Here is a 27748-nt window from a genome sequence, read left to right as displayed (position 1 = left end):
TAGCCGTAAGTGTTCTAGGGAAGCTTGGCCCCTTTCGCCTGGACAGAAACCTTAATAAACCCGGTGCCGACGCAGAAAATGATATGAATGGTGTCGGCTCCCATATTTGATAGTTGGCGTGTGTGGCTAGGTATTCTTTTCGGCTTTCTTGTGAGCCCAACCGCTCCCGAGGCAAACGAGCCTGCATTCTTCCTGATTGATCTGGGTGACTGCCAGAGAACTTGTCCCACACCCGAAGGAGGGGACCAGAGTAAGCAGCATTGGGGGATTCGGCCCATGAGTGTTTAGAAAGACCTCTTTCCTCAAGAAAGGGGTTGGTACGCTGCAAAAGCTCCATGGCACAAGCTTTGTCGAAGCCTATGTTCTGCATTGGAATCTTGGAGTACGATTCTTTCTCGACCAATATCGAAACCAAGTTCTTCGTTTGTGATCGGTGATGAAGAATAGCTGACGGATTCTGGCCTACGAAAGTTGACCCCGCATTATCATCACATGTCGGATATTGGATGACATAACGGTGGGTTTGGCTCGTTTTTGGTTGGGGAAGGCAATACAGTATTTGCACCCCCCTAGATCCATCTTCTTACCGCCTATCATTTTTAGCTTCACCGCCATAGTAAATACGCTAATCCTAGGTCGCGTCGCGCGTACAGTTATGTTTTTACTTCCCCAGATCTCTCAATAATCCCTATTCTTATTCTCATTACTGTTAGATATTTATCTACAAAGCCTTTTTTTTAATAGCTCGCTCCTCCGAGCTCACCCCAGCTATCCGTGAGAGGATGTGCGAGCTTCATACTATTGGGTAGGGGTATAAACGTATTCATACCCGTTATCCGCAAATCCCATTGTCTACTATACGATATACTAAAAAAGGAACCAGAGAGAACGGCCGGTGTTTCGAAACCACGCTCTGTTCGGCCAACTATCCTGGATTCAACTGAAAAAGTCCGTCCTTTGACGTTATTATTGAGAATCCAAAGATTACCTATGAAGATCTACTTGCTGAGATCTCTTACACAGTCAAAAAAGGGTCAATCCGACGACTCTTAAATACCGAACACCATCGGAAGTGGAGATGTATGTGGCGATCCGATCTTGATGAAGAAAAAGTTATAAAGCGTCTTCGATGGGCCCGTCGTTATGAACACTTTACACCGGAATACTGGGCCAGAGTCTTTTGGTCCGACGAATGTACAGTCGAACGTGGGATTGGCGTTCGTCGAGAATGGACTTTTATTCGACGAAAGGACCAATGCCGGCTTCACCAAGTTCAAGGTCTTCCATATCAAGGGAAACAAGTCCAGCAAATGTTTTGGGCTGCATTCTCCGGCGCCCAACGACGATCCGGCTTGATTCTACTATTCGGAGGCCCAGAACCTGAACGTGGAGGCGTAAATCGTTTCGTTATTCGGGATTTATATACCGAAAATCTCCCTATTCTTCTTGCCAATGAGGGTAGCATTTTTCAACATGATAATGCCCCAACGTATACTGCGTACGTTGTTCGGGACGCTTTACGCGAGATGGGTATTGAGGTTATGTAATGGCCTCCTTACTCTCCTGATTTAAATCCAATTGAGAACCTCCGGCGTTGCTAAAGGCCGAAATCTATAAGATTCGACCTGATCTATTAGATATGAGAAACAACGATGAAACAAAGGCAATATTTGCGGAAACGGCCCAAATAGCATGGGGGAGGCTAGATCTGGACCATTTGAAACATCTATCTGATACTATGCCCCGTCGTGTACAGGCTATTATTGAAAGTGAGGGCTGGTATACATCGTACTAGGTACCATTGAATTTATGGAGTTTTTGTACGGCAGTATATTATGTAATCAGGAGGCGTGGGTCTAGGGGTGCAATTACTTTGGAGGTCTCACTGTAACTGGCATCTGTTGTTTCTTACGTATTTCATGGTGGGGCACGGAGGTGTGAGGTGTATATTAATATTACAAGCGAATACACCCCACCTTTGTGGCAGGTACTCTACGTAAGAAACAGTACAATACCCATGGGCAGTGGTGCTCCGGAAAAACTACTAATGCGTACTAGCGTGAATTGGTAATCAAGATTAGAGAAACAATCGAAGAGTGTAGGTGGTTGCACCAGTTTCGGGACGGACTGTAATATGGATAATATATAGCTGTATTTCAAAAAAGCCCCCGCAAGCTATCTCCTCAAATGGGGCTGCAGATTGCCTCCAAATTCTGTACCATCTGCAGTACAAAGCCATCAATTATATCTTCTCACCTGCCAAACGGCAAGAGGACGGATTCCCGCCGCATTTTCGCGTCACCACGTTCATATGCGCTTGTATGACTCTAGATTGTGGTAAGCAGTCTTGTTTGCCGCATTCACCAGCATCTTCAGTTCGCCCTCATCCCCCAATTGCTGGAACAATTTGCTCTGTTTGGTCAGTACATGACGCGGAGGGCTGGGAGGTCAAGGCTTACGCGTAGCAGCTTTTCCGGTGAATCGCATCTTTTCAGCTCTCCAGGCAGATTTTTTATCTCGGCTCTCCATGGATATTGTGAAGGATTCTTCATGATCAGCCTCTCCACCACCTCAGCTAAGGCAAACAGCTTCATAGTGGCAGCGTCCATCTCGGCTGCATTGATTTGGCAACTATGCTCCACTCCCGCTGCGACATGGTCAACTATCAGAATCTCATGCTCATGTGGCCCGCCAGTTATGCCCAAATATTTACTCACCGATCCTGACCCCACCAAGTTCCGTGAGTAGAATAGTATCGGCACTCAAGGCAGCGAGTGCTCTCCCGTGACCGCGCAGATATTGAATTCCTCCGAGAACCTATCGGGCATGAGCACCGTTTGCTTTCCCGCGTCAACCATTGAGAGTAGTACATACCGGCCGAACAATTGCAGCAATTTCATCCTCAGTGATAGTGCATCTTGATGCGAGGATGTGACTTACCGAGAGCTCTACTGGCTCCCGGACCAGAAATACCTGCTCCTCCCAACAATAGCACCCCACCAGACCTAGAAAGCTGGGGTGTGACGTTTGGTTGATTGTTTCCAGCAATGGCTTGATGGATGAGAATTGCTGCTTCAAAAGGTGGATATCGACGAGTGTTGCTTTGTCTTTTCTGTGTCGGGCCAGAAAGACTGACTGTCCTTGAGAGATCACCACGATCGCCTCGTAAGTCAACCACGGATTTTCGAAGACCGGCTGAATAGCCTCAACTTCAATTTGGCTTTTCTGCTGCGCAGGATGAGGAAGAGGCAGAGTAGAGGGAATTATCACTGGACCGGGCTGGGGCCTGGAAGACGGCGCAGAAGGACGAGATGTTCTTTCCAAAGCGGCCCAATCGGGCGTTCCGTCACGCCACACAGGCTCAGGTCCAGAGGGCTGGCGCTTTATGGGATTCATTCTGCAAGTAATATGATAGTATGCAAGGAATATGATAGTATGGCTCAAGGCGTCAACATTGAGTAGTGGGAAAATTTGTACCCAGAGACGTTGCGACAATCACTATTAATATAATGAGGCCATGATGTAAGTTCATGTTTGCCCCGCTGCAGTGCTAGCTTGACACTGACCTATCGAGCCGAGCGTGGCTGTTGTGTTTATGGCTGTCCAGCTTTGTTAGGTCAAGCGTTCAAAGCTGCGTCAGAAAAACGATCACCGCGGTGAAACCGGCCCTGGAACCAACCATGTCTGTTCATAGACTACCCCGCAAAATCTAAGGGGTCCAATGCATCCTAAAACCTTTCTAAACATGAACTGTTTGTCTTTACTCAGGATTGGTGCTAAACACGTTGCGCATAGCCCTACGACAAATCTGATCCTGTGAAACTCATTGATCTCGTGCATTCGTAAACTAGCTTTCGTCTATACGGAACATAAACCTAGGGTAGGAAGCGGTCGGGAACCCGCCTCGACCGAGGTGATCGACGGATAAGGGATGAGCTTGAGAAGACTCGAGGACGGTCTGAACGCCGGGTAGTCTGGGTTGACCGACGCTGCGGAGGTGCTGTTGGCACACTTGTCTCTTCTACTGGTGTGTATGTGTCTTCGAGAGGTGTTTCTGCTGTCGAGTTGCCGGTAGCATTTCCAACAGCCGACGAGCGTAAGAGAGCGCGGAACGATCCATTACATCGACTGTGTCCGTATTAGTAAACAGCCCTGGGGATTAGAAGGTGATGAGTTACGTACTGTATTGGGCAAGAGGTGTTGTTTCCCGGTAAACGATGGGCGAGCCAGCCCTCCATGCACCCCAAATGAACCACCCCCTTACATATACCGCATTGCAACATGACCAGATCGTCGCTATCTCCCTCGAAGCAAATTGGGCACCTCTCACCATCTGGACAGGACTCTTGGCGAACGGTGTGAATCTGGAGGGAGTGCAGTCCACCGTATTCATTGTGGATGGACAGAATGGCTGGGTTATCCCGTGAAACATTCCAGGGCACGCGATTCATTGTGAGCATGCCCGGTGTAACATCCCGACCAGGAGGCCGAGTCACCTCTAGCCATGTCGGGGAAGGAAGCCTTGGGAAAGCCGCGTCAACACCCCATGTGGGAGCAAACCCATCTGTCTCCAAGGCAGTGCTGGCTGGTTCCTGTTGCGGTCCGTCGATTTCTTCCGCGATAATATGTGGAAAACGCTGGCGTGGAGATTCTTGTACATCGGCCTGATTACGCACGGCTGCATCGAACCACCGCTGCTTAACATCATTGTGCTGACGCTCTCGATGCCACTGTTTGCAGAGAAAGAATGATACAAGGTCGCTGAGCTGGGAGTCAAGAGTAGAAAGATTGAATGGGCCTCGTGCTAGGTTGTTCAACTTGTGACGACCTTCCTTGAGGGTGTCTTTCTTCACTATCAGCTTGCAAGCATCTCCTTTCTTGGTAATGCCACAACAGGTCTTAGTTTCCCTAATGGGCCCCGTTTCACAGATACTCAAGGGATCCCAAAGCCATTGGGGGTCTGACATCTTGAGTGTGGCACGTGGATGTGGGGTAAAATCTGTATCAAGGTGGTGATGGCGATTCGAAACCGAACCACGACGAATTTATTGAGTCTTTATAGTAAACCCCTCTGTTATACATGAGGTTGTGTAGTGATATGGGTGGCGATAATCTAGACGCCCTTTGCTTTGCAGGGCAGACGGTTGAGCTCCCAGAAGCACTCGGTCTCCTAGAGCCTGAATATGTGGTCCTGGAAACCGGACGCGTGCTCCCAGGGAACGACACGGGTATTCCTGGGAGCCCATGCAGTCCTAGGAGCCCATACTTGAGCCCCAAGGAACCAGACTTCCGTTCCCAGGAACCTAGCAGCCTTCAGCCGTTGATAAAGGTGACACCTATTGGCTATAAAAGCGCTTAAGTAACATTGATCTCTATCATACAAGTCCGTGGGATGTTCTGAGGGGCCCTCGTGTTCCTAGGAACCTGTATTGCTTTCCTAGGAGAAGGGAAAAGCGTCATGTGCAACATAGAAGCTTCGATTGTAGGGTGATAAACCAAGGGCCATTAGGACTCTTCTCCTTCATCTAGACGCTTTGACCGCCCGGTTCACGAGAGATTTCACTGTCCATCCGGAGCACTTTATTAATATGAAGAACGTATCCCTTATAATTTACCAAGATTTCTCATTTTCTCTGACCAGATATCTCCTTTCCTTTGATGTCCATTGTACCTACCGCACATCCTTCTGTACTCTCCACTAATATGCACTGGAGCTCTGACAATCTTGAGTCACTCCTCGGCCAAATTATTGGCGATCCCACTCATCATTTAAAGTGCCGATGGGCTGAAGACAATGGAGTCCGTTGTCAAAACCTTGTGTCCAAAGATTCACGGATAGATGGAGCGATATGCCTCAAGATGTTCCAAGATCTTCCTACCGGTCATTCACCTGCAATGGGACTCTCAAAGGCCGCAAGGTATTTGCTATGCGCAGAATGCAGGCGTTATACCTCCCGACCTAAAAAGTGCGCCCAAAGATGGATGGACCGGTTACACGCCCAGGCCAGTCAAACAGAGGAAGCTACTCAAACCCAGCAAGATGGGTACCATCAGTCTGTTTTACCGGCACACGGCTGGCCGACTAGCATGTCCTACATAATAGGCACAAACAGTCAGCGTATACCTTTTGGTCACCGGCTTTCACACGCTACAAGAAATCGACAACAACCCTCGGTAAACACACTCCCCACGCAGTATGAATGGTAGCGGCCGGTACGTCAACAGAACTTTTTATTATAACCATTCGGCCTGACAATGCCTTACTATTTTCCAGCAGGGCCGCCAACTACGAACGAAAACAAACCATGACACCCCCCACTCTGCTGCCCCTATCTTGCCTTTTTGTCCCGGGTCTCAGCCTCCCACCATCGACGAGCATGTATTCTGGCCTATTGAGGAGCAGCCCCTTCACCATCTCAACAATAGCCCTCTGCTATATGATTCAGCATTGATGTGTGAGAGATATCCATATTGGACTTGCATATCGAGCTCAGAGCTGTCTGGTTGCATCTTCTACTTCTGGAATTCCCTAGAAAGTAATTCTGGCGATGGAGCTGCCGATCGTCGAATGCGGTCCCATTCGAATGCATTTTCCAGTCTGGCAGCAGATTGAGTCCGGGGTAGCGATTCGGTGATGGTATAATTGGAAGGGTCGTCTTCCAGAACATGTTGAAGCTCTCGCGTCAGCTTTTGAGCACGACAGAAAATCTGTTGGTTTCCATAATTAGTACAGATTGAAATCTAACCGTGGCGGCTTCAAGGAAAGAGGTGTTGTAAACTGAACTAAGAATACGACGACACCATATATGGGCAGATGTAGAAACGAATCCGTTTGAACGGCCATAGCAAAGTAGATAAAAGAATATTACGACGGTTCTGCACGCGACCAAGCCGTAAACAAACCCAGTCATTTCACAAGCAATAACCAATGTACATGAACAAGGAACGATGCACGGTAAGCTCTGGTTTAGCCATGACTTAGCTGCACTATGCCGCTGCCTTTGTGTCACCGCCTTCCGAGGCATCATCGGAATTTCCACCGCTATTGGCCAACTCCTGTGCTTCCAACTGTTTCAACAAGACATCAAGCATTACCTTTGTTGACTCCGGCTCTTGGCCGGGTTCTTTGGCTCCGCGCTCCTTCAGCCAATGATCTACCACGCCCCCCAGAATTTGACTGAGTTCAAAGAAAATATCGGCTAATCTGGACACATGGCCAAGCTCCACTGTCGCTTGATTCTCGGCAGCCCTGGAGGCGCTCAATTCTTGTTCAAGTTTGGTCTGGGCTCGTTCTGCCCGGACTGCCCGACTGTCGAGCCTCGCGAGGAGTCGAAGATATTCCTATTATGGAGTTAGATGGAGCTTGAAAGGGGTCTAGTAGCCTACCGTGGAATCCATTCTATCAGAATAAAGACAGGCACTAAGTTGTGTCTTGATCGGAGTCACGAGGATATGGGTCTGACGGAAGCACTAGGAAGCATACTCGAGCAACGGAGGTTGGGCTTGTATATATAGCTCTATGTCAATATTCAGTCTCCAACTAGAGTTTCCTTGGACTTCGAATGGGCTCACATCTTACGGGTCTTGAACGGTCCGTTTGAACTCTTTTGGACCATATATGGTTAACCGGCCCAGGTTTGAAACGGTGGGGAGAACCCGAGGTCTACATTGTGCAATGCAACGATGAAATCGCACAGTGCCTTATGTACCTCCCGCCTGTGACCGTAGCAAGACTTTTCGTGCTCTCCAACCCTGATATGCCTATGTACCGGCTAGGACGGAAATGGCAAAGAAGATTGGAGTAGTATACACTGTCAACCCAAGACTCGTAGCACGTTTTCACATTTTCACAGAGAAACCGCTATGCACGCCAAACTGATAGCATACCCTCGGCTGACGGCGAGTAAACACAGCCAGCTTAGAGACTAAGGGAACCTTGGCCTTTGCGACAACAGAAAGAACGAGTGCCGCATGTGACAGACTTAACGCGTGCCACACAGTCGAGACTGAGCCAAATCGCGTACCCCGGTATATGATTTCTAATCACGGGAAAACGGAAATTATGCGACAGGGATGAATCTATGTTAACCCACAATACATTCTCGATATCTGGTTGAGTGGCGGCACTATTGAGTCGCGACTGATTCGAATGTGGAGTAGCTTACGAGGTCCAACGAATCAGACTCTTATATTCACAGATCGCCCAAAACCTACCTTTTACGAACGTAGATCGGCATATGATCCACTACTGTTGCCGCAAATATCTTACGGCGTGTACCATACTGTAGATTGGCGATCATTGATGGACTGCTTGATGTATCGGGAGGAGTGAGTAAACCGGAAATTAACCAACATTTGGCTTACCTATCAGTTCCTGCTCAGCGCGATACGCGCTGTCTGATAGAGCTTTTCGAGTACTTAGCGGCGGGAACTCCGGGCCAAAGTATACCGTCCAGAGTAACCGAAAAGACCAGGTAGATCACTAACATACACGGATAGCGGCGGTCGGGTGCTTGGCGAAATTGCATGGTCTGGCAAAGCTTGGGCAGTTTGAATGAGACCGGGATCTGATTTCAATGATAATGTTTATTGGGGATGTGAATGAGCGCTACCTACTGATAGAAAGAGTACACCGTCCCGACAATGTTCAAAACCTAACTGCGGAATTATAGACGACGAAGCAAGTTCATCGTTGAGAAACCTACCGGTTAAGTGATGGTTAACGGCTGACCACCGACCCTCAATGTAACCATAGTGTGGAAATTACAGGATAACCATTATTGCGGGCCGGTTGTCATGTCATGGACCAATGACTGGGCATCCGATCCGCCAACCTCGCAATCCTGCGGCGCAGATTAAGCGGCAGGGGACTAACCCCAAAATGTTCTGGCTACTGGCGCGTACGCCGGAGACCTATAAGAGCCAACGTTGTCCACCCGAACGGTCAATGCTGAACTCACTCCATCTTGCAAAGACACCCCTTTCGGCGTGCTGACGCTCGATATGCCTTCCCGTAGGACGACATCCGAAGCCCCAGCTGATGCTGGTCATGGCAGTTCCGAGTCAGATACTGCTCCTAAACGGACTCGACGCCGTCCTACCACCGGTCATGGTGGCCCTCCGTCAGACACCCAAGGTGCATCCCTCCATACACCCTTGGTACGTCCGGTAATTACTGATCTCGTGAAAGCAAGTACTCACCCGAATGTGGAAGCTAGAGCCCCTCGCCAATAGCGAAGGCCTCTAAACAAAAGCACTGGAGTGTCATTCATCGGCGATGCTTGCAGGGTTTCAAGGACGCTGATAGAGAGCGGGATGAGCTCTTACAATCAATACAGCGACTAGAGGCGGACAAAACCCAAGCCACGGCAAAGATTCGCCAGCTGAGTGACACCAATGACCAGAATCTGGCCAAGATTCATAAACTTGAGTTCCAAATATCCAGTCTGAAACAACAACTCGAGGTTGCACAGGTTGGTAGCACAGCCGGTGATAATCTGCTGCCTATACTACTGGAGGTCAGCGGCAATTTTCAATATGCGCAGAGCCAGCTCGAGAAGAAGATAGAGGCAGAGAAAACCGCAGAGAAAAACAAGCTTACATTTGCTGGCTTCCCTGCTTCTGATGTGCTACAACCTTCCTGGCCGGTGTATAACGGCCAGATGGGTTCGCTTGGTACCAACTCGCTTCAAAGCTATTCACTTCCGTTGACCAATCAACAAGCGCCAACACAAGCCAACCACCAACCGCTCCCGACAGCTAGCCAATATATACCGCAGTTTTGAAGATACTAGAAGTTGAGTTGGTTTGCAGAGGAAGTGTACTATCATGGAGGCATTACGGGGTTGTTCATCTAGCCAGAGGACATGAATCAGCAAATATTATCATCTACGTAGTCCGTGACCTATGTAGTATATATTACCCCACCTAGACAGGTATAGTCCAGTATTCAATACACCAGACCGGAGATTGCACGGTCACACTCTCTTCCCTTAGGTCGCGCAGATCAAGCTTGTACAATTCTCCATTTAATCTCATCCGGCCAACGGCCCTTCGGCGGAGATTATGGTGGCCCTCCGAATTAGGATGTATTAGCGCGGAAGATCGGTTTCATGTCTTGTGGTTAAAGCCGTAGAGATGCCTGCCATTAGCCGACATTGTTGGACGTTAGTCCGACGGTAGGCTGAAAATCAAATTCCCCCTCATCCGTAATACACTCGTCTATAGTACTTATTTTTGACTAGTGCTTCGTTTGAAGTATCGACAAGTTCGTAAAACGGCGACTATGCGATTATTCTGACACTTTATCAGATTGTGCATACGTAATCCCGATGGCCTAGGCTTTTCGACTTAAGCTAGGTTGAGTCTAGTGTCTGGCTCACGGGGCATTAGGCATCGCGTAGTCCAAGTGTCACGATCTCGCTGAACTACTGCCATTGTGCTTGGGCAGATTTATGAGCCGATCAGAGCCGGTCATTGATCAGCACTTTGCGCCGACCTGGAAGATCCGCAAATCGTCCTTTTGAAGCCAATGGCGGGACGTTGGAGAGCTTGTGTGGAGGTTATCTCGATTGAGGGATGCTACTAGGTGAGACTATAGCCGCCTGTTATGCGATAATAATATGAATATGGTAATTTGAAATTGCTCAGTTGATTGAAGGAAATAGGATTTTCAGAATGTACTCCGTCTCAGTATGTCCCTGCCCGATATAGAACAATTGACGCAATTTTGGCCATCGGATTCAGGGGAACCCTCCGGAAACCAAACCAGGGCCCGATCCGCAGTATGGTGGAGCACATTGAGCTTTCCCCGGGCAAATCGCAACGCTTTTTACACTCTAAACGTATCTTTTCCAATTGCGTATAAGCCGGGTGATCTGCATGCGACCGTGGTTCAGACTGGATTGAACACCGCTGATTTCATCAGGCCAGGTAGCCTTCAGTTCCCTGGGTGCTGTTCGTGGATTATCCTCCACATAAGAGGTGACATTAGAATGGCACTGGGGAATTAAGGACACTTGAAAGATTGGGTTGACGCATATTGGTACGTCGTGCATGTCTCCGTCAATACTTCCTGGGTTAGGTATTATTCTATTTATTATTTTTTTTTCAACCACTTGTTTCTAACCACATTTGGACTAGTTCCTCACTGCGCCAAAAAACAAAGCGATCGAAACCGGGCCGCAGCCCGGCCCTTGTCGGGACGGGACGTGAGCTTCTTACGTCCCATGGCATGCATAGCGCACAGTCCATGTGACATGATCTTCTGGATCTACCACTGATATACTGACTTCATCCATCACGCCTTCCAGTCTTAAGGGCTGTGAACAAGAGATACGGGGGTTATACTATTGATTGCGCTAATGGATTTGGAATTCAACCCCTGCCTAGCGCGGAAACCTCGGCACGCATGGCTATGGCTAATTTTGATGCTAGCTCGGATCCTCTGGCTAACGCTGATCGGGTAATAATAAACGGTTGGGACGAATCAATGGCCGAGACTATTTTGTAATCGTATGCTTTTCTCATGAGAAGAGCTAGGCCCTTTTGGACTTACATATTGACCTGCGGTCCGCCTTCGAGTTGATTTAATCAAAAGACCCCACAACGGCCAAATGCTCATCGCAGCGCAAGCGAAATGGAGTTGACGGAAGCGCGGATCAATCCTATGAAAACAAGCGACGAAATTTGGCGGAGCATTGGGAGTAAGTGGTAATAGTTTTGGGGTAAAAAAAATTTAATGACAGACGCGCTCTGATTTGCCGTAGAACCCCGCGACATTGTGGCTCCGGGACATGATTGGCTTGATTGATGAAAATGATAAAATTACCCTTCGTGCGTGGATCTGCAGGGAACGGTGGATACGCCAAGAAAACCGAGTCAGGTTGATTCGATCCGGGTACGACTGAGCTTTCCCCGAACAAATCGTAGACCTTTCCTACAGACCACGCCATCAATGTCTAAATGAGCATCGCGGTCATAATTATCTGTCTGCGATTATTAGCGATCAACTACAGTACTGAACCCCACCCACGGTGATAAATCGTTATCATGGTACGTCACAAATTGCGGTTCTGGCGCGGAACTTGATCGAAGGCGACATGTGACCTCTGTAACCGCTAGGAGAAGGCCAAAGGATTATTTCACGTGAAAACAAAGTTCTTGATAATTCGTTTTAGGTCTCTATGGAATATAGTGGTATTGTCTCACTGCTTTTGACGCTTCGAGCCCACGGCCTCTCGAGTTTTGACTGCATCTCTGCTCGACAAAACGTCCACTTGTTTCCTCAATGTAGCCACTTCTTTAGTCAACGTGTTTATAGAACCAATCATATCTATATACTTTCGCTGCATTCCCTGGTTCCACCGGTCCTGGCCCTTGAGCGACTTCGCATCAGATCTGAAGTGTGTCAGTGTTGGGATTCTGGTCCTGTCTCCAAGGGAAACCTACTGCACCCGCCCATCTAATCTATAATCAAGCCGTTAGTATGCGATATCTCATAAGACAACAGATTCAGACTCACTCTGCCACACATTCGATCATTTTCACAATTGACTCTGCGGAATACTCAGGATTCAAAAACTTTACGGATCTGGCTCCACCCAAGACCCGTTCCTTTGTCTGTTCCTTGGCCTGATGTCCCTGAGTTCCCTCCTCATCACTGCATCTATCCATGAAGGCAGCCTTGCTATCGTCGTCGGATTCATCAGTCTGTTGGGAATGGCAATCATCGTCTACAGAGCCGGCGATTGACGTGGGGGGGCTCCAAATATTGTTTGGCTCCGGTGAGCCCGATGAAAGCAATTGAGACATTCGGTCTACATACCGCTGCGAATTTCTCCGGTCACCCATTGCAACTGTCTTGGAGTCAAGCAGGGGGTTCGGGGAGAAACTGTGAAATAAAGAATGGAGGGTGGTAGGAAAAGGGAGAATTTGATCCCTTAAAGATTCGAAGTGAAAAGTGACCGTACCCAAACAAGCCTAGCAATGAGGACCTGAACTCAGTATCTCCCTATATTACAAATTAATAAGGTTTGAGTAATTTCATCCATTTCCACTCACAAATGTCAAGCTCCGAATGTACCTCTAGGGAAAAAAAAAAAAAAAAAAAAAAAAGAGAAACGGTAAGTTTAGCAGGTGACATGGCCGTTGAATATGGCTATCCTTTCCCCAAGTGCCACGCCCCACCGGATTTAAATTTTATCGTTTTATTTTATTATTATATTCATATCCATTTTTGTTTTGCGTCTGTTTAACTATATACCACCGTTTATTACGTTTATTTATATTTTACCATTAACCGTAGTATGACTGGGCGTAATAATTATCCCGAAGGCGGCAGATAACCTCGGATATCGACCGTTTCTCAACCGGTGTAGTGTACTGACAAACGACCACTTTGACCTCACAAAACTGCAGGCCTCTTCCGCCAAATAGAAAAGCCTATGAACAACCTGGTAACAGCATCATACAACACTTTCCTCATTCGCAGTCACTATTCTCCCTCGGAATCTACACAGAGGCCAAAGATCGACCAGGGTCAGGATGCATCTGGTGGAGAACTATTCGACTAGGGTCTTGTCGAGCAAGCCCGCACTCATAGCTGTAACAGAAGACCGCAATTAATCAAGACCGCTTTAGAACTTTCCCGTCCTAGATAAACGTGTGACACCCCCAAGTTCAACCGACTTCCTTCACAATTTTTACTGCATCCGATCTTTGCACCATCTCGCCTTTCACTACCATCCTAATTCTGTGGCTTACCTGTCATAAAAATGCCTAGAACCAGGATGTCTAAAACAAACAAGGTCGCCTGGACTTCATGGGAGAAAAGGAACCTCCTTTCCTGGTTGCATCGGCACCGAAGGATGTCTTGGAAGGAAAGGTCCAGGGCATACCTCAGGCAGTTCGGCGTGAAACGAACGGGCGAGGCATTAAGGTGCAAACAAAACTACCTGTTACGGGAATATCGCTCCATCCAGAAAAGTCTGTCTGAGACCACCAGCTCGGGGGCAGTTTCGTTACGAGTCCAACGCGAAGAAGCTCGGATGTCCTGCTTGCCGTCGCTTCCAATCTACGCACCTAGAGGCTCCCGCACAAAAACTCGCCTTTTGATCCATGCGTTAGAGCAGCTGGCTGTTTCAGAACGCCGCCACCTGACGAATGACTCGGATAACGCAAACGAGAGACTACCAGGTAAGATATAGCGGCAGCCTTGGCGATGGGTTAGGACGGCTAATGATTCGATAGGTTATACGATCCGACCGCCACACACTCTGAGGTCCGCACCCTCGCGACATATTTCGTACCACTGGAAGTTTGTACACCGTATGGCAGCTGCTATGAGAGCGTCACGGAATGCTGAGATCTTATGATTCTCAATGTTTACCACTTCTATGTACAACTCAATGGAGATGGCTCTATCATCCACCTTGCATGTTCCAAGGTATCTCTGTATATATAACTAATATTGACACTGGGTATCTGGCTTTTCATCGGTCGTCCTGTTTGAGATCGATCTATATTGGCCGCCGAAGAAAACGTAGCGTGATTCCCATGTTGTCCCAAATACCTGAACCTAGACATATTTGCTAGTCACGGCATTGTGTTACGACGATAATGATGTTAACTCAAGTATCAGCAACCGCCGCGCACAGGGCACAAGCAGCTCCATGGTTCACATTGGCAGAGCCCCACTGTCCGTGTGCCTCCTCGCCGAATAAAATGACTGAAGATCAGACATGAACTGGTAATAATCAATGCCTACTTTAGAAAAGTACTTTAAAAAAATAATTCTTTACATTTCACCAGTGGTGGCAGCATTTTCGTCTTGGCTGGCGACAGTGTTGCCAACTGTCCCGGAAATTTCACAGAACAATATATTCAAAGAGCTATCTTGAATATAAATCATAAGTGGAGGTGAGAGCAGCGCCTTTCTAATAGAGAGCCAATGAGCAAGGTCATTGTGGCATTGCCCGTTTCTTGCGTGCTGGGTTGTTCTGGACGGTAGAAACCTGCCTTTCCTTGCACAATTCATCTACACGAGCTTGCATGTTCTCCAGTGTTTCCTCTAATTCTTGGATCTTGTCTTTGAGAGCTGTGGTTTCGCTCAGTAATGTCGCGTTTTCGGTCAATACGTCGGCAAAGCCATTCTGAGTAATGCCATTGATAAAGTGTTCGATTTTCCTATAAGTCTGGTTAGCATGTTGATTTGCTCACTTGGAAAGCAGGCTCCGACTCCAGCAAGGTACCGCAGTAGGGATCTGCCAAACTACTAAGAAGGCTGTGGAACTCACTTGACTCGCTTATGAAGGCTGTCAATCTCAAAGTCAGCACAAAAGGCCAGCCACTGTAATGTACGGTAGGAGCTCACTCTTGGTTTTGCTGGGTTGACCGCGAAGATTGCTGTGCTGCTGTGAACTTCAATTCAGCCACCATTCATCCTGTGCGTGGGCCTTGACCACAAATGATGGTACCTTTCTCATACTTGGCACGGGATCCTAGATCAGGATTTCCTTTGAGGTGAAACGGTGTTATTCTTGTTTGTTGTTGCTCTTCCTCTGGAGGCATCAAGCTTGCGATTTGTGCTTCGTAACCACCTGGTTGACGACTGGATCGTAGAATTTGGGCGTACGACATTGAAAAAACGTGACAAAATCCAGGAAACTTCAGAATAGGGAGAACGAGGAGGAGGTCGGGGAAAGAGAGGAACGTGGGTGGAAGAATGCGCCATTTCGTGCGCGTGGTGGATTCGCACTACTGCAGGCACTAAAGGGGCCCCGGCGCGGCAAAAAAGAAAAAAAAAAAAAAAAAAAAAAAAAAAAAAAAAATCAAAAATCAAAAACAGATAACAATGAAAATTGGAAACGTAAAGGGCAGTACAGGATAAATCCTCATGGGCCGTTCCTTATTTTGTTTGCATTAGCCAGCTTAGGTAAAGGAAGAATCAACACACGCCCAGAAATCGTTGCATCGGGGAATCGGGGCAATACGCCATTAATATACTAGGTAATTCAACAAAACACGCAATTGTTGTAGCAAGTTGACTTCGAGATAACCATTTGAACAGGTCATCTTAGGCCATCGAAGATGTTTATGAGGGCAGTCTAACGTTTGATTCACATGCCCGACTTTTAGTCAGTGGATACCTATCGGTCTGGGATCCACCCATCACGAACTTGGCTGACCACTGTGAAATCATTTACCTCATAACTTTGAGTACATCATCATCTTCACTGCGCGTCCATACTATAGCATTCCCACGAGGCTGGGGTTGCGTTAATGGTACTTATCGAGTCTCGTAGTGGGAACGGATAAAAAAGCCCTACGCGCCCACTTTGGAGAGTAGGAGCAGGCTTCCTGCCCTCCCTCACTGCCATGAGCCCCGTGAGGTAAATTTTGTGCTCCCTCACTGCCATGAGCCCCGTGAGGTAAATTTTGTGCTCCCTCATTGCCCTGAGCCCCGTGAGGTAAATTTTGTGCTCCCTCATTGCCATGAGCCCCGTGAGGTAAATTTTGTGCTCCCTCATTGCCATGAGCCCCGTGAGGTAAATTTTGTGCTCCCTCACTGCCATGAGCCCCGTGAGGTAAATTTTGTGCTCCCTCACTGCCATGAGCCCCGTGAGGTAAATTTTGTGCTCCCTCATTGCCCTGAGCCCCGTGAGGTAAATTTTGTGCTCCCTCACTGCCATGAGCCCCGTGAGGTAAATTTTGTGCTCCCTCATTGCCCTGAGCCCCGTGAGGTAAATTTTGTGCTCCCTCATTGCCATGAGCCCCGTGAGGTAAATTTTGTGCTCCCTCATTGCCCTGAGCCCCGTGAGGTAAAGTTTGTGCTCCCTCTGGCGGCGTGCAGCACCTCTCCGTGGTGCCAGGGACCAATACTCGATCATCATACGTCGATATCGAGGAAGCTAAGACATGCACAGAACTTATTTACTATCTTATTTTCTTGGTTTGCGCATAGAATCTCATCTTGAGCTTTACTCTATGCACCCACAAGACGAGTTTTTGACATTTTAGACGTAAAAAGTGTGATTTCAACCGAATCAATGTTCCTAGATAATTGTTTATCACTCAATATTGACGTAGCCAACCCTGTCCACCAATACGCGCTTTGGTTTAGTTTTATTTCAATGCATCGGAAGAGTTAAAAATTCTTCCACTGTACTTGTACAGAAAAGAACTCTGAAGTAGGATATGTCCCCATGAGGTGTGGTGTGGTGCATGCTGAGTCACCTCAAAGCAGTAATTACATTTGGTAGACAGAGTGCGATCTTGATTCTACCAAAAAGTGGTTAAACGGGGGGTTAAGAAAAGGGTGGTTAAGAAGAGTGGTTAAGAAGAGTGGTTAAGAAGAGTGGTTAAGAAGAGTGGTTAAGAAGAGTGGTTAAGAAGAGTGGTTAAGAAGAGTGGTTAAGAAGAGTGGTTAAGAAGAGTGGTTAAGAAGAGTGGTTAAGAAGAGTGGTTGAGAAGAGTGGTTAAGAAGAGTGGTTAAGAAGAGTGGTTAAGAAGAGTGGTTAAGAAGAGTGGTTAAGAAGAGTGGTTAAGAAGAGTGGTTAAGAAGAGTGGTTAAGAAGAGTGGTTAGGAAGAGTGGTTAAGAAGAGTGGTCAAGAGGAGTGGTTAAGAAGAGTGGTCAAGAGGAGTGGTTAAGAGGAGTGGTCAAGAAGAGCGGCCAAAATCTGAACTAGTTATCGATGATTAATCGGATTATGCTGGTCATCAGGCTTGGTGATTCCACCATTTGTTCAACGCAAGCACTCTTTCCCTAATCACAGACAAACCCCAAATCAGGAACATTCTGCGCATTAGACGAACCAGCTGCCAGCAAAGAAAAAGACGGGCCTTTGCCTGGTACGTGTAGGATTACTGTGAACAGCTTTCATTAACCCTTGAAATCTGCGGTACGCAACTATTCTTCAAAATTCGTAACAAAAATATACGGGGTGATCAAACGGCAACATTTGCTATCATTTTTAGTCAACCAAATCTCAAATATGGCTATTAGCAGAATAATGATCCTCTCGTGTTGAACACAACCAAAAATTATCCAGACGCTCATGTGAGTACAAACAATGAGGTTCCACACAATATGGCTGTTATATCATGGGTATATTCGGGTTATTATTGACCTTCTGTCTCAGGCGGGCTTGATTTACGATTTCAAAGCGGAGTCAACACTGAGAGGATTGCGGGATTATCCGGCTCTGGTGATCAATGCACGGCCTTTTAAGTCTCACGAGCATGAACGGTGGGAGTAATGACGTGTTTTGATCTACGACGTCTGTACCTAACGCGCCCATCACTAGCCGCATCCGTGTAAAAACCCAGATTTCCCAACCGCACTTGGCGGCGGTAGTCTCATTGGCTAGACTCTGTATTTTATTCCGTTCTAGTCTGAACAGAAAGCAAAACGGGAGGTGGGGCCGGAGACCTATTCTCGGATCCCCGCTCAATCAGTAACTCCCATCTCCTTTCTCTGAATTGGATGCGAGATAATGCAAGAAAACCACCCGCACTAAAATTCTACTTTGATAACCATTTGGACGCAGGTACGATTAGTGTATCCCGCTTCAAACGGGTCAGATTCGGGATTCGAGCTTCCCACTAAAAGTGTACTTTACTCCGGCCAAGGCATCATGTTAGACACGCAGGAATATGACCTACCACCCATTATTGTTGTTTGAACACGATCCACGGAGCGGAGGGGAAGAAAAAAAAAAAAAAAAACCGCCCCCCAATTAATATAGTGGTAATATATACTCTACTGGGCAGATGATAAATTATCTAAGTGTCCACACACGTGATGTCAACAAATGGATTTATAACTAGCGCTGTCGGGGCCTCTGCGTAGCATCCGGACATCACAATCTCCTTTTCATGAAACGTCGTCACATTGCTACGTGTGTCCTCGATTACACGGCAGTCTTCGGCAATTTGTTCTTACTCTATGTGCCCACAGGTTTCCAACTGATTTTACTCAGATCGAGTCACATTCCAGATGGTTACCAACGCTGTCACTGTTGAAGGCTCTGGCCGCAACATTAGGGAAGATGACTGCATACTGAACTGTCTGCCAGAAATGAAAAGCGTGTATTCTGAGCATTTTAAGCCTTTTCAAGATAAGCTGTCTTTGGTCCTTCAGCATTCTCGGTCACATTTCAGGGCCCCTAGCGGGGCGAGAGAGCTTTGCTGGGTTCTTGAACGTTCCCCTCATAAGCGACGCCCTAGTGAAGACAATAGAAGTGATGTTTGAAGCACCGAAGTCTTGTGTACTTCAGCTCCACAACGACGAAGCCAGTGCCAATATCAACTGGCTTGATGTTGTCAAGGAAAGAAATTATGAGGCTGAATACAAAGGGAATGGAATTTACCATTTCCATATGCGAGACCGGGGCGTGATTGTCCAGTTGTCTGCTTTCCAACACAACATGATCCTTTCAGGGTTACCTCGAAAGCTGATTTAACCATGGTCCTACGAAAGGGACGTACAAATAGAACTAAATACCTTGGCGCTGGCAGCCGAAATGGCATCACGGGTGAACCAACTTGCATCGGACGGTAAGCCCACTCAAACATTATATTTACCCTATTCACTCGCTTACGTCACCTCGCAGTCATCAAAGCCAATAACACTGTGCTTGAGGAGATACTAAGAAGGGATCGATTTCTTCGCCGCAATCCGGAGCAAGGTCAAAGATCGGCGGGCTCGCCCTTTCCCCTGGGATCAGCCGAAGAGCCAGCAATAACTACGCCACCGCAGTTTGACACTGGTTCGCTCGAGGGGATGGCTATCGAGACTCAAAGGACAGACGCGCAAGCCAGTGCTTCAAAACGCGGTGCTGGAACCCGGAACTGTGAGTAATACACATAAGAAACGTGGCATTGAGACTGAAGAGGTTGAAGAAATGTACTAATAATTTGGATGTACTAGTTCTCAAAAACAAGGCTTGGCCTGCAGAAGTATTGAAGCGGCTTCCTCTATGGTTCGAAGACCAAGTACGGAAGAATCAGTCGCATGAAGAGATTGCACGCAACTTTCACGGAACATTCAAACAAAAAAGGACTTTCCATGCTATTGAGGCAAGAGTGTATTTCCTAACTGGTAAAAGTCCTTTTAGGAAGCGCAATAAGAAGACTTTGCGCAAAGGACCTGTGTCTTCGACACCACGCTCCTCCCCACCAGCGGTTCAAGCCTCTGGATCAGTGGATTCCACCCAACAAATGATCTCGAGGTCGAACTTCGAGGTTCACATTTTGCGTTTAGCCCCGAACCTGCTTCCATATCTGAATTCTGAAGACTGCGAGGATGGAGATTCTTACGGCCTTCATGGTGTTCAACCGGTTGACCCTGAAACAGAAACCAGCGATCTACATGCAGTACCTGAACAGGATACTGCGAATCAAATGTTAAGTTGCCAGCGCGCCCCTCAGGAGCGTGAACCTCAGTCAGGTACAAGTCAAAATGAGTCGCCAGTTCGAGGAAGCCGCCAGGCGGAAGAATCGCCTAAAGCCCATCCAGGTTTCTCAGACCTGGTGGGCGAAAGTCAGCTAAGGAATGGTAATCCAACCAATGTCTTCGCCGCAATATCAAAGATGGGTGATGCTTGCTTGCCACGAAGCTCTCCCTTAGAACCCCCTCGGATATCAGAGCCTATCCAATCTCCAATCCGGCATCCCCCTGAAGACGATATCACACTCGAATGGCTAGGCCAAACGCTTTCCTGTTGCGCTGAGACCAGTACAATGCACATGGAGCAGGCAGACACGGCACATGGCAACCAATCATTAGAGACGCTTTCTCCGCAATCTTCATCACGCGAAAATTCATTGACTAGAGGTTCAGAAAATGTGGGTTTCAATGATGAAAGCCACACAGAAAGTGTGCCCAGGTCACCAACGCCCTTCCAAGTTCCTGAACCAAGCTCCACTGGTAACTCCACTGAGCATCACCCTCAAAACTGCGGAATGGATGAGCCAACCATTGATGCCTCTGAAAGTGCTTTCATTGACGAAGAATTGATTATAAGATGTCTCCATGAGAAGTCTAAATCACAGGCGGCGCGTTCTCATCCCAATTGGAACCATAAGGACCTGAACCGTTTACTAGGGTGGCACATGAAACGGAAAAACCTACCAAAGGAGAGACTTGAAGTTGAGTTTCTGAGAGACTTTGGCCACTATCGATCATCTTCTGCTATCGTTACAGCTTGTCGCAGAAAGAGAAAGGCAGATTCTCGCCATAAGGATGTAACCTCAGCCCCCACTCCAGGTCGACTAACTCCGCTTGCTCCCGTTCTCAATACTATGCCGGTATCACGACCACCCAACGCCATCATTGGGTCCGACACTCCCAGCTTGCATTCATCGCATACTGCAGCAGTACCGAGCAATGAGAATACTACACTCAAGCCTCCACCGCTGGAGCGATCTAGATCGCGACACCTTACTCAGCCACAGATCCTAGGCAACATAGACAGATTTTCTCGCGATATGGCTCCACCGTTACATGAGAGCGACGAAACAGTGGATCAAAGTTCACCGGCTGCCGTTGCCCCCGAATCCGCTTCCGGACAGATGGTATGTTGGACACCCGACAGCGCCGAAGATACCCCCACGTTGGGAAATCGGCGCCACCGAGTTGAAATCACGCCAAAACCTGCATCCAGGTTCACAGCAATCAATGGCGGGAACGTTCATCCCGCTGATCCAAATTCAACTGCTCAGCCGGAGACCAATGAGCGAGACGCTCTACCTAATGGGCAAGGAGGCCAGCGAGCATCAAAAGAAAAGTGTGTCGGGCAGAGGAGAGATGGCTAAAATGTGTCACAGAAAGAAGGGTTCCAGAGTAAGCTCACCTCTAATGCAGTGTCCGCCATAGTCACTAGCCTCTTTCAAGATAATCAGATCTATGTGTTACCTGACCTTTTTCAGCCACTTTTTTTTTTTTTTTTTTTCTTTGCTTCCCACGCTGACTGCTTTCATTTGCACTTGCAGGTGAAAAGGGCACCCCAATCAGCTTACCCCTGAGCACGAACTGGCAGGTTCTCAAATAACTCAAAGCGGTCAGCCGGAACATCAGAAGAAGCTGAGAACCAGCGGTCACTGCCAATTTGATGTTTCAGATGCCAACATTGCACAACTGGGAATGCGCACAGATTTGCAGAACACATCGCAGTCTCAAAAGCGAGACGTCGATATCCCACCCAAAAACAACTCCCAGCTCACTTACATACAAAACCCGGACCCAAATTGCCCGCCCAACTCCCAAGTTGCAAACACCAGACCATCCCATTTCTGCAGGCCCAATTCCCAATCCGGGGCTTCTTAAACTAGCGGTGTGTCAGGAAGCGCTCACACAGGCGGTTTGTTCACACCCCATACTAGTGGTCCCGCGTATCCTGACATGAGGCCCGAAGCAATTGTTCCAATATCAGTCTCAGCGTCCTTCCTGAGCAGCCCAACCTGTCTTCTTCACTATCCGCTTCACATGTTGCAGGGAGGCGGTGCCGAACGGTACCAAGGCCCTCCGCTCCCATCCTTGGCGCAGCAAATGTATTACCATCGTACGGGTGAGCCACTTCATAAATAGCCGCATGTGCTGTCTGCACCTTATACTTTCTCGCCTACCAAAATGGCCCAGGATCCTCTAATTTGGTGGCAAGACCCCAATGAAATTGGACATAGCCTGGTTTGCATGATGTCGGATTTGAAATCTCAGTCACTGAGCGTGCTACAAATTCATGGCACGCCAAGCTTTGGGTTATTGTAGAGCAAGTCTCGGTGATTGTGAGGATCCTGCGAAAGGGGATTGAAAGAAGTTACGCGCCTGTGTGATCTATTTGTCTGACATTTGGATATGTAGGAATGTCACAGGAAAGGGCTACTTTTAAGTAATAACCCCTGAGCGTCAGATACAACTGCGCTGCTCATTTATGCTTTCAGGGAATATATCATGGAAACATAATTTCGCATGAAATACTCAACTTTGGCTGACTTTAGATAGTACCACTCAAGCTGGCGGACTTTCAAAGAAATTTGAGCCGATTATTAGGGTTTCCAGAATGGCACGTGATCAAAGGCGATGCGGTCTTGTATATCTGGTATTTACTTTGACGCATGGAACCGTCCCTGTTCTGAGCCTTCCATATAAAGCGCCCGAACTTTAGTCTTGTATCCGTGCGATCTTATCCAGTGCTCCATGTGCCAACACCTGTTACGAGATGAGAAATTCAGCTGTTCGTATGGTTATCTGTTGGAGTATTGCGCTGTTACTTTGTCATTGTTCGGCATGATTCTTTCATACTATAGACCAATAGCTTGGTACACATCTATTCAGAGCTCTACTGGCACCATTCTTCGATATACTAAAGGACCTGCAGTAAGGCCTGTTTGGTGACAATACAATTGAGAGACAGATCTTGACGTTGAAACATGAGGAGTGTAAGGCCAGTGGACCCGGATCCCTTCTGATCTAACCGTGACCAGTCTTCAGTGCGTAGCAATCGGCTGCGTTGAGTTAATATTGTCCGACGAAATGCCTTTAGTATGTAATTGGCAAGGAAAGACAGGTATTATGCTTGCGTAAATAATAAGAAACCCGCCGACTAAGATGCTACAAATTCCCGAGTTTTCTATCTCTATCACATTTTTATCTATGCTCGGCGAGTGTTATCTCATATACACGCTATATGCAAGGCTGTCTTCCTCTAAAATCTACTATCTATCATAGTACAACGGGGAGAACGATAAAAACTCAATTTGTCTTCGAACAATGGGCCATTTATAGTGGTTTCCTAAATGTCCTCCGGCGGGAATGAAGGGCAACGTGGGGTCATCCCAATTAGTTTGCCTTTATCTCAGCTTCAGGGTGCTCTGTAATAGCTATGACTGTCTGCTAACATATTTACTAGCAAGTGCAATTGAATCCCTTTGTAGGAATGTAAGAGATCCAAGGACCGGACTATATAATTCATTAGCACCATTTCGTCCGTGGCCGTGAAGTAGATACAATTCAAGTCATGAAAACCTACCATTGCTAATTGCACACCTAGCCAGAGGCACCTGTATCTTCTTATCTTCACCTCACTGTCCACTTCAATCGAAATACTGTCGCCTGATCCATTGAAAAACCCCTTTGGGTAATATAATTGACTCCAAGTTTGGCCCCGTATCAAGAAATCTTCTGGAAGCTGTAGAGCTGCTCCATCGTCTGCAGCTGGGAACGACGCGTCTTCGATCTTCGGAAAATCATCGTTGGGTGTGATCAGACTATTGAGGAATCTAGTGATTGCTCTCCAAGGAACCCTCGCCTCCAAACTCTCCATGAAAGGGTGATGACAGGTGAGGCCCCAGAGAAAGGCTAGAGAGACATGGATTGCTGGGACTGAGTTGTGACCGTTACTATACTGAAGAAGGACCGAGAGTGTCCGAAAAGTAAGATGGACTCCCTGTAGGGCTTGTTTAGTTGGATATGCAGGTTGGTTGATCGAACAATTGCTTACACATGCTTGCTTCTGGTTGGCTGGACCCGATTCATTTGTCTGGGAAGTATGTCCACTCTGGCTTTGGGAAGATCCCACAGCCATGAATGCAGGATTGTGGTAACCGAATACAGAGGCGAAATTGCAGGACATGACGTACACTGTGTGTTGTCTTTGGTGACCATGGTGTTCCATGTACGATGGTAAGAGCGACAAGAATCCATTTATAAAAGTCATAAACCGCCCAGTGGAGTCGCCACGAAGTAGCACGTAATGTGCGGCGATAAAGTAGGTGGCCATGGAATTTTCTTGAAGTGCCAAATTGGGCCAGTCATTGAAGAAACGGCCAACGGTCACCCGGCTGCCTGGAAATGGCTGCGCACTGATGAGAGCTTTGGTAAGGAAAAAGAGTGTCTGAAGCGGATCAGGTTGTGACAAGACCCCAAGATGATGTTGGATTCGTCCGCTATCGGGATTTCGGTCCGCAGCCTTTTGGTACCAACACCGCGATATAACGTTCCAATATTCCCTATTCAACTTCTCCGCAAACATACCATATCGAGCCACATCGCCCAGTTGTTCGAACAACGAGTCCCCAAGCTCTGAATTCGACAGAATCAACCGTTTCAGAATCGAAGAGACCGTTTCGATGAAGCAGAGCATGTACTTCAAAGACCCTGGGAGGCTTTGTCGTAGGATATTCAACAACGAATAGATCCCATACCGCCACATACGATCAGACATCTCATATTTTTTAGGAACATTCTTGACATCCAGGCTGACGGATGGATGCTGGCACATGACGAAGAATTGTTCATGCTCGTGAAGCAAACTCAAGTGTAGGGTGATAAGGCCCCACCATCGGTCACTAGGCAGGTGTACTGTGGATGGGGCTCGGCTTTGCTCAAGCCACTGGCACTTTCTCTCACATTCTACAATCCTTGCGTATTGTGCTTCGATGATAAGTATGAAAATTTGGTCAAAATCCTTAGTCGTCAACTCACCTTGAAATTCGGAAGACAGCGAGCGTGAACCCATTTGGTACCAAGGTTGGGTTTTCGATAGTTCCCAGGAGCCAAGCCTGGAATGAAACTTGTTTTAGCCGTCCTTGAAGAAGGATTTGAAGTGAATATCCGTCCTGAGGAAATTTAGCTCGCACTCTTCGAATCCTGTTGTTCAGCAAAACAAGAAGCCATACCAGAGATTCGATATTGCCTCAAAGTAATGATTAGGCTGGGATAACAAATGTCTTTAACTGCAATTCATGATGTGGTAGAACCATTAGAGTGGATTTTATATAAAACTTCCACTATTGATTAGAAAAGGCCTATCCACCCTGGATGTCTTATTGTGATGATCGATACCAGGTCAGGTTGAACTAGCCCCCTTGGGACACGTAATATTCTGGATTGGTCACAACGAAGTTATTGGTTGAGACTTTCTATGACGGCAGCCTACAGTGGCTTTGGGTCTAGATGTTCATTCCTGGGAACATAGCCCCTGCCATGCAGTGTGCTAGAATGAAAATTTCAGACGTGTCATGCGGCTGACCCTGATTGTCGGGCCACGAGCCTTCAGCTTTGCTTCAGGGATAGGTCTGAACACTGCTACAAAAGATAAGTGCTAGCTTGGCTGTGATGATGCTGCAGTAGCATCAGCCAGGCCTCACTAGTTTCTTTAATATTGCGTATGCCCCCCGGATATAAAATGAACGGGTTTTTAATGCAGGATGTCATTTCTCCTTTCATTCACTATCGTTATTCCGTTGTTTTTGGCTATGGAGATAATTATGACCACCTAAGGCTCATCGACATGTTTCATATACAGTCATCTTCATTCAGCCTAAAAGGGCAAAATATTTGGTAATCTGCATTCATGCAGGGAACTTATCCTGCTGGGATTGGTACAAAGGCAAAGCAAATTTTTTATTGTCTCACTTATGAACGTACGAAGGTGGCATCTTAGGGCCTCTAAGAGCAACTTGTTAAATTATATATCTTTCATGCAACCTAGGACGAGAACATCAATGTTTCCGCTTTTTTGTTCATTCGGACAAAGACCCTGGTGGTTTAACGCCTTCAATGTCCAACATCCATTTCTGGACCATCTCAGGGGCTTGTTTTTCAAAGACCGAAGGATACTTCGCCATATAATCCTGTAAAATGCTCAACGATTGCAGAACTTTGGTCTTTTCAAGATGCTCCGAGAATTGAAGAGAAGCTGCTCTCATAGAATCTCGATCCTGGCTTAGCTCAAAGAAGGAATTCGGCCTTGAAACCTGAATGTCCGACGAATCAAGGGAGCTGGGCACATCATGGTGATAGGCTGGACGGTCGACGACAAGAGCTGCGGAAGCAATATTAGGGAATAAAGGCGATCGAATTTCCGCCGGGCTTGTAAGATCGTTCTAATGTGAGAATAAAAAAGGTGCGAGAGAAGGTCCTTGACTCCTCGAGAACAGGTCGGAATCCGTATATTGGGTGACGGGTACAAAACTGAAATTTTATAGTCGTTGAGTTAGCCTTAGGATCTATGGCAGTTTCAGATGATTTGGCAGTTCAAACCTCTCGCTCCTGGGTCTAGTAAAAGAGACCATGCTGGCTTCCGCCTCGGGTTGGACTGGATTAGGCTCTCCAATTTTCTCTTGTTGCTGCCGTTGGCGATTCCGGCGCGTTCCACTCCTTCGATGTCTCCGAGGCTTAACTTCCAACGTGTCATCGGGGGGTTTGGGCATTAAGCCGCCATCACTGAATCGAGGCTTGATCGTGCGGTATTTGGGAGGAAGCGGGGGTGTGGAATACGTAGAGAGCGCAAGTGGTGCTGGAGGAGGTCCTTCGTCGACGACGTTGTTTTCAGATCCAGTCTCAAAACATCTGTCGACCATTCCCACAGGAGACCCCGAAGGATATTGCGGCGAGCTGGTGTAACTCATATGCTCAAAACAGAACAGATCTCGAGTGCTCATGTTGATCCGGAGTGGAGGCTCCTTTAACGGGACGCCCGCACTTCAAGTATATTAGTGAAAGAGCTGCTTCTGCTTCAAGGGATTCTCAACCATGCATGGTGTTGATAGCGTGTAAGAACAAAGATGATGGTTCGGCATTGCCGGGGAGGAAAATAGGATAGACCCCTGCTATTAAAAATATGAAGGTGGGCTAGCGTTATGCGAGAATTTCTATTCGGAGGTAGCGTAGGACTAAGTTTGATCTTGTCTGAAAGAGGTGGTCCGAGGTAGCCGCAACTGGCCTCAGCACCTTGGGCTGAACCT

The 27748-nt window shown here is 47.4% G+C and overlaps 9 protein-coding genes across 9 annotated transcripts; 3 read left to right on the top strand and 6 right to left on the bottom strand.

Moving 5' to 3' along the window:
* Positions 1 to 744: 744 nt before the first annotated feature.
* On the top strand, positions 745 to 1547 carry N7525_007322 (uncharacterized protein; the record flags this gene model as incomplete). Its single annotated transcript, XM_061213992.1, has 2 exons — positions 745 to 948; positions 984 to 1547. Coding segments are annotated over 2 exons (768 nt in total), but the record flags the coding sequence as incomplete, so codon positions are not given.
* Positions 1548 to 2307: 760 nt separating this feature from the next.
* Positions 2308 to 3396, bottom strand: N7525_007321 (uncharacterized protein; the record flags this gene model as incomplete). The annotated part of the gene is made up of 4 exons (XM_061213991.1): positions 2308 to 2412; positions 2460 to 2647; positions 2718 to 2817; positions 2875 to 3396. The coding sequence occupies 4 exons, from the start codon at positions 3394 to 3396 to the stop codon at positions 2308 to 2310; spliced, it is 915 nt and encodes a 304-aa protein (XP_061068422.1).
* Positions 3397 to 3875: 479 nt separating this feature from the next.
* On the bottom strand, positions 3876 to 4967 carry N7525_007320 (uncharacterized protein; the record flags this gene model as incomplete). Its single annotated transcript, XM_061213990.1, has 2 exons — positions 3876 to 4128; positions 4183 to 4967. 2 exons carry the CDS (start codon positions 4965 to 4967, stop codon positions 3876 to 3878), a joined length of 1038 nt encoding a protein of 345 aa, XP_061068421.1.
* Positions 4968 to 6987: 2020 nt separating this feature from the next.
* On the bottom strand, positions 6988 to 7398 carry N7525_007319 (uncharacterized protein; the record flags this gene model as incomplete). The annotated part of the gene is made up of 2 exons (XM_061213989.1): positions 6988 to 7341; positions 7387 to 7398. The coding sequence occupies 2 exons, from the start codon at positions 7396 to 7398 to the stop codon at positions 6988 to 6990; spliced, it is 366 nt and encodes a 121-aa protein (XP_061068420.1).
* A 1483-nt stretch (positions 7399 to 8881) lies between these two features.
* Positions 8882 to 9785, top strand: N7525_007318 (uncharacterized protein; the record flags this gene model as incomplete). The annotated part of the gene is made up of 3 exons (XM_061213988.1): positions 8882 to 8900; positions 8975 to 9159; positions 9219 to 9785. The coding sequence occupies 3 exons, from the start codon at positions 8882 to 8884 to the stop codon at positions 9783 to 9785; spliced, it is 771 nt and encodes a 256-aa protein (XP_061068419.1).
* A 5175-nt stretch (positions 9786 to 14960) lies between these two features.
* On the bottom strand, positions 14961 to 15639 carry N7525_007317 (uncharacterized protein; the record flags this gene model as incomplete). The annotated part of the gene is made up of 3 exons (XM_061213987.1): positions 14961 to 15186; positions 15297 to 15413; positions 15488 to 15639. 3 exons carry the CDS (start codon positions 15637 to 15639, stop codon positions 14961 to 14963), a joined length of 495 nt encoding a protein of 164 aa, XP_061068418.1.
* A 3885-nt stretch (positions 15640 to 19524) lies between these two features.
* N7525_007316 (uncharacterized protein) lies at positions 19525 to 21817 on the top strand (the record flags this gene model as incomplete). Its single annotated transcript, XM_061213986.1, has 3 exons — positions 19525 to 19558; positions 19615 to 19854; positions 19932 to 21817. 3 exons carry the CDS (start codon positions 19525 to 19527, stop codon positions 21815 to 21817), a joined length of 2160 nt encoding a protein of 719 aa, XP_061068417.1.
* A 2542-nt stretch (positions 21818 to 24359) lies between these two features.
* N7525_007315 (uncharacterized protein) lies at positions 24360 to 25281 on the bottom strand (the record flags this gene model as incomplete). The annotated part of the gene is made up of 3 exons (XM_061213985.1): positions 24360 to 24377; positions 24502 to 25157; positions 25215 to 25281. 3 exons carry the CDS (start codon positions 25279 to 25281, stop codon positions 24360 to 24362), a joined length of 741 nt encoding a protein of 246 aa, XP_061068416.1.
* A 1729-nt stretch (positions 25282 to 27010) lies between these two features.
* On the bottom strand, positions 27011 to 27445 carry N7525_007314 (uncharacterized protein; the record flags this gene model as incomplete). Its single annotated transcript, XM_061213984.1, has 1 exon — positions 27011 to 27445. The coding sequence occupies one exon, from the start codon at positions 27443 to 27445 to the stop codon at positions 27011 to 27013; it is 435 nt and encodes a 144-aa protein (XP_061068415.1).
* Between the last annotated feature and the right edge of the window lie 303 nt (positions 27446 to 27748).

This window comes from Penicillium rubens (genome assembly GCF_028828025.1).
Source record: "Penicillium rubens strain IBT 27055 chromosome Unknown utg000003l_segment0_segment0, whole genome shotgun sequence".
NCBI lineage: Eukaryota > Fungi > Ascomycota > Eurotiomycetes > Eurotiales > Aspergillaceae > Penicillium > Penicillium rubens.
Note: the sequence above shows the minus strand (reverse complement) of the source record. Positions and strands in the feature narration are given on the sequence as shown.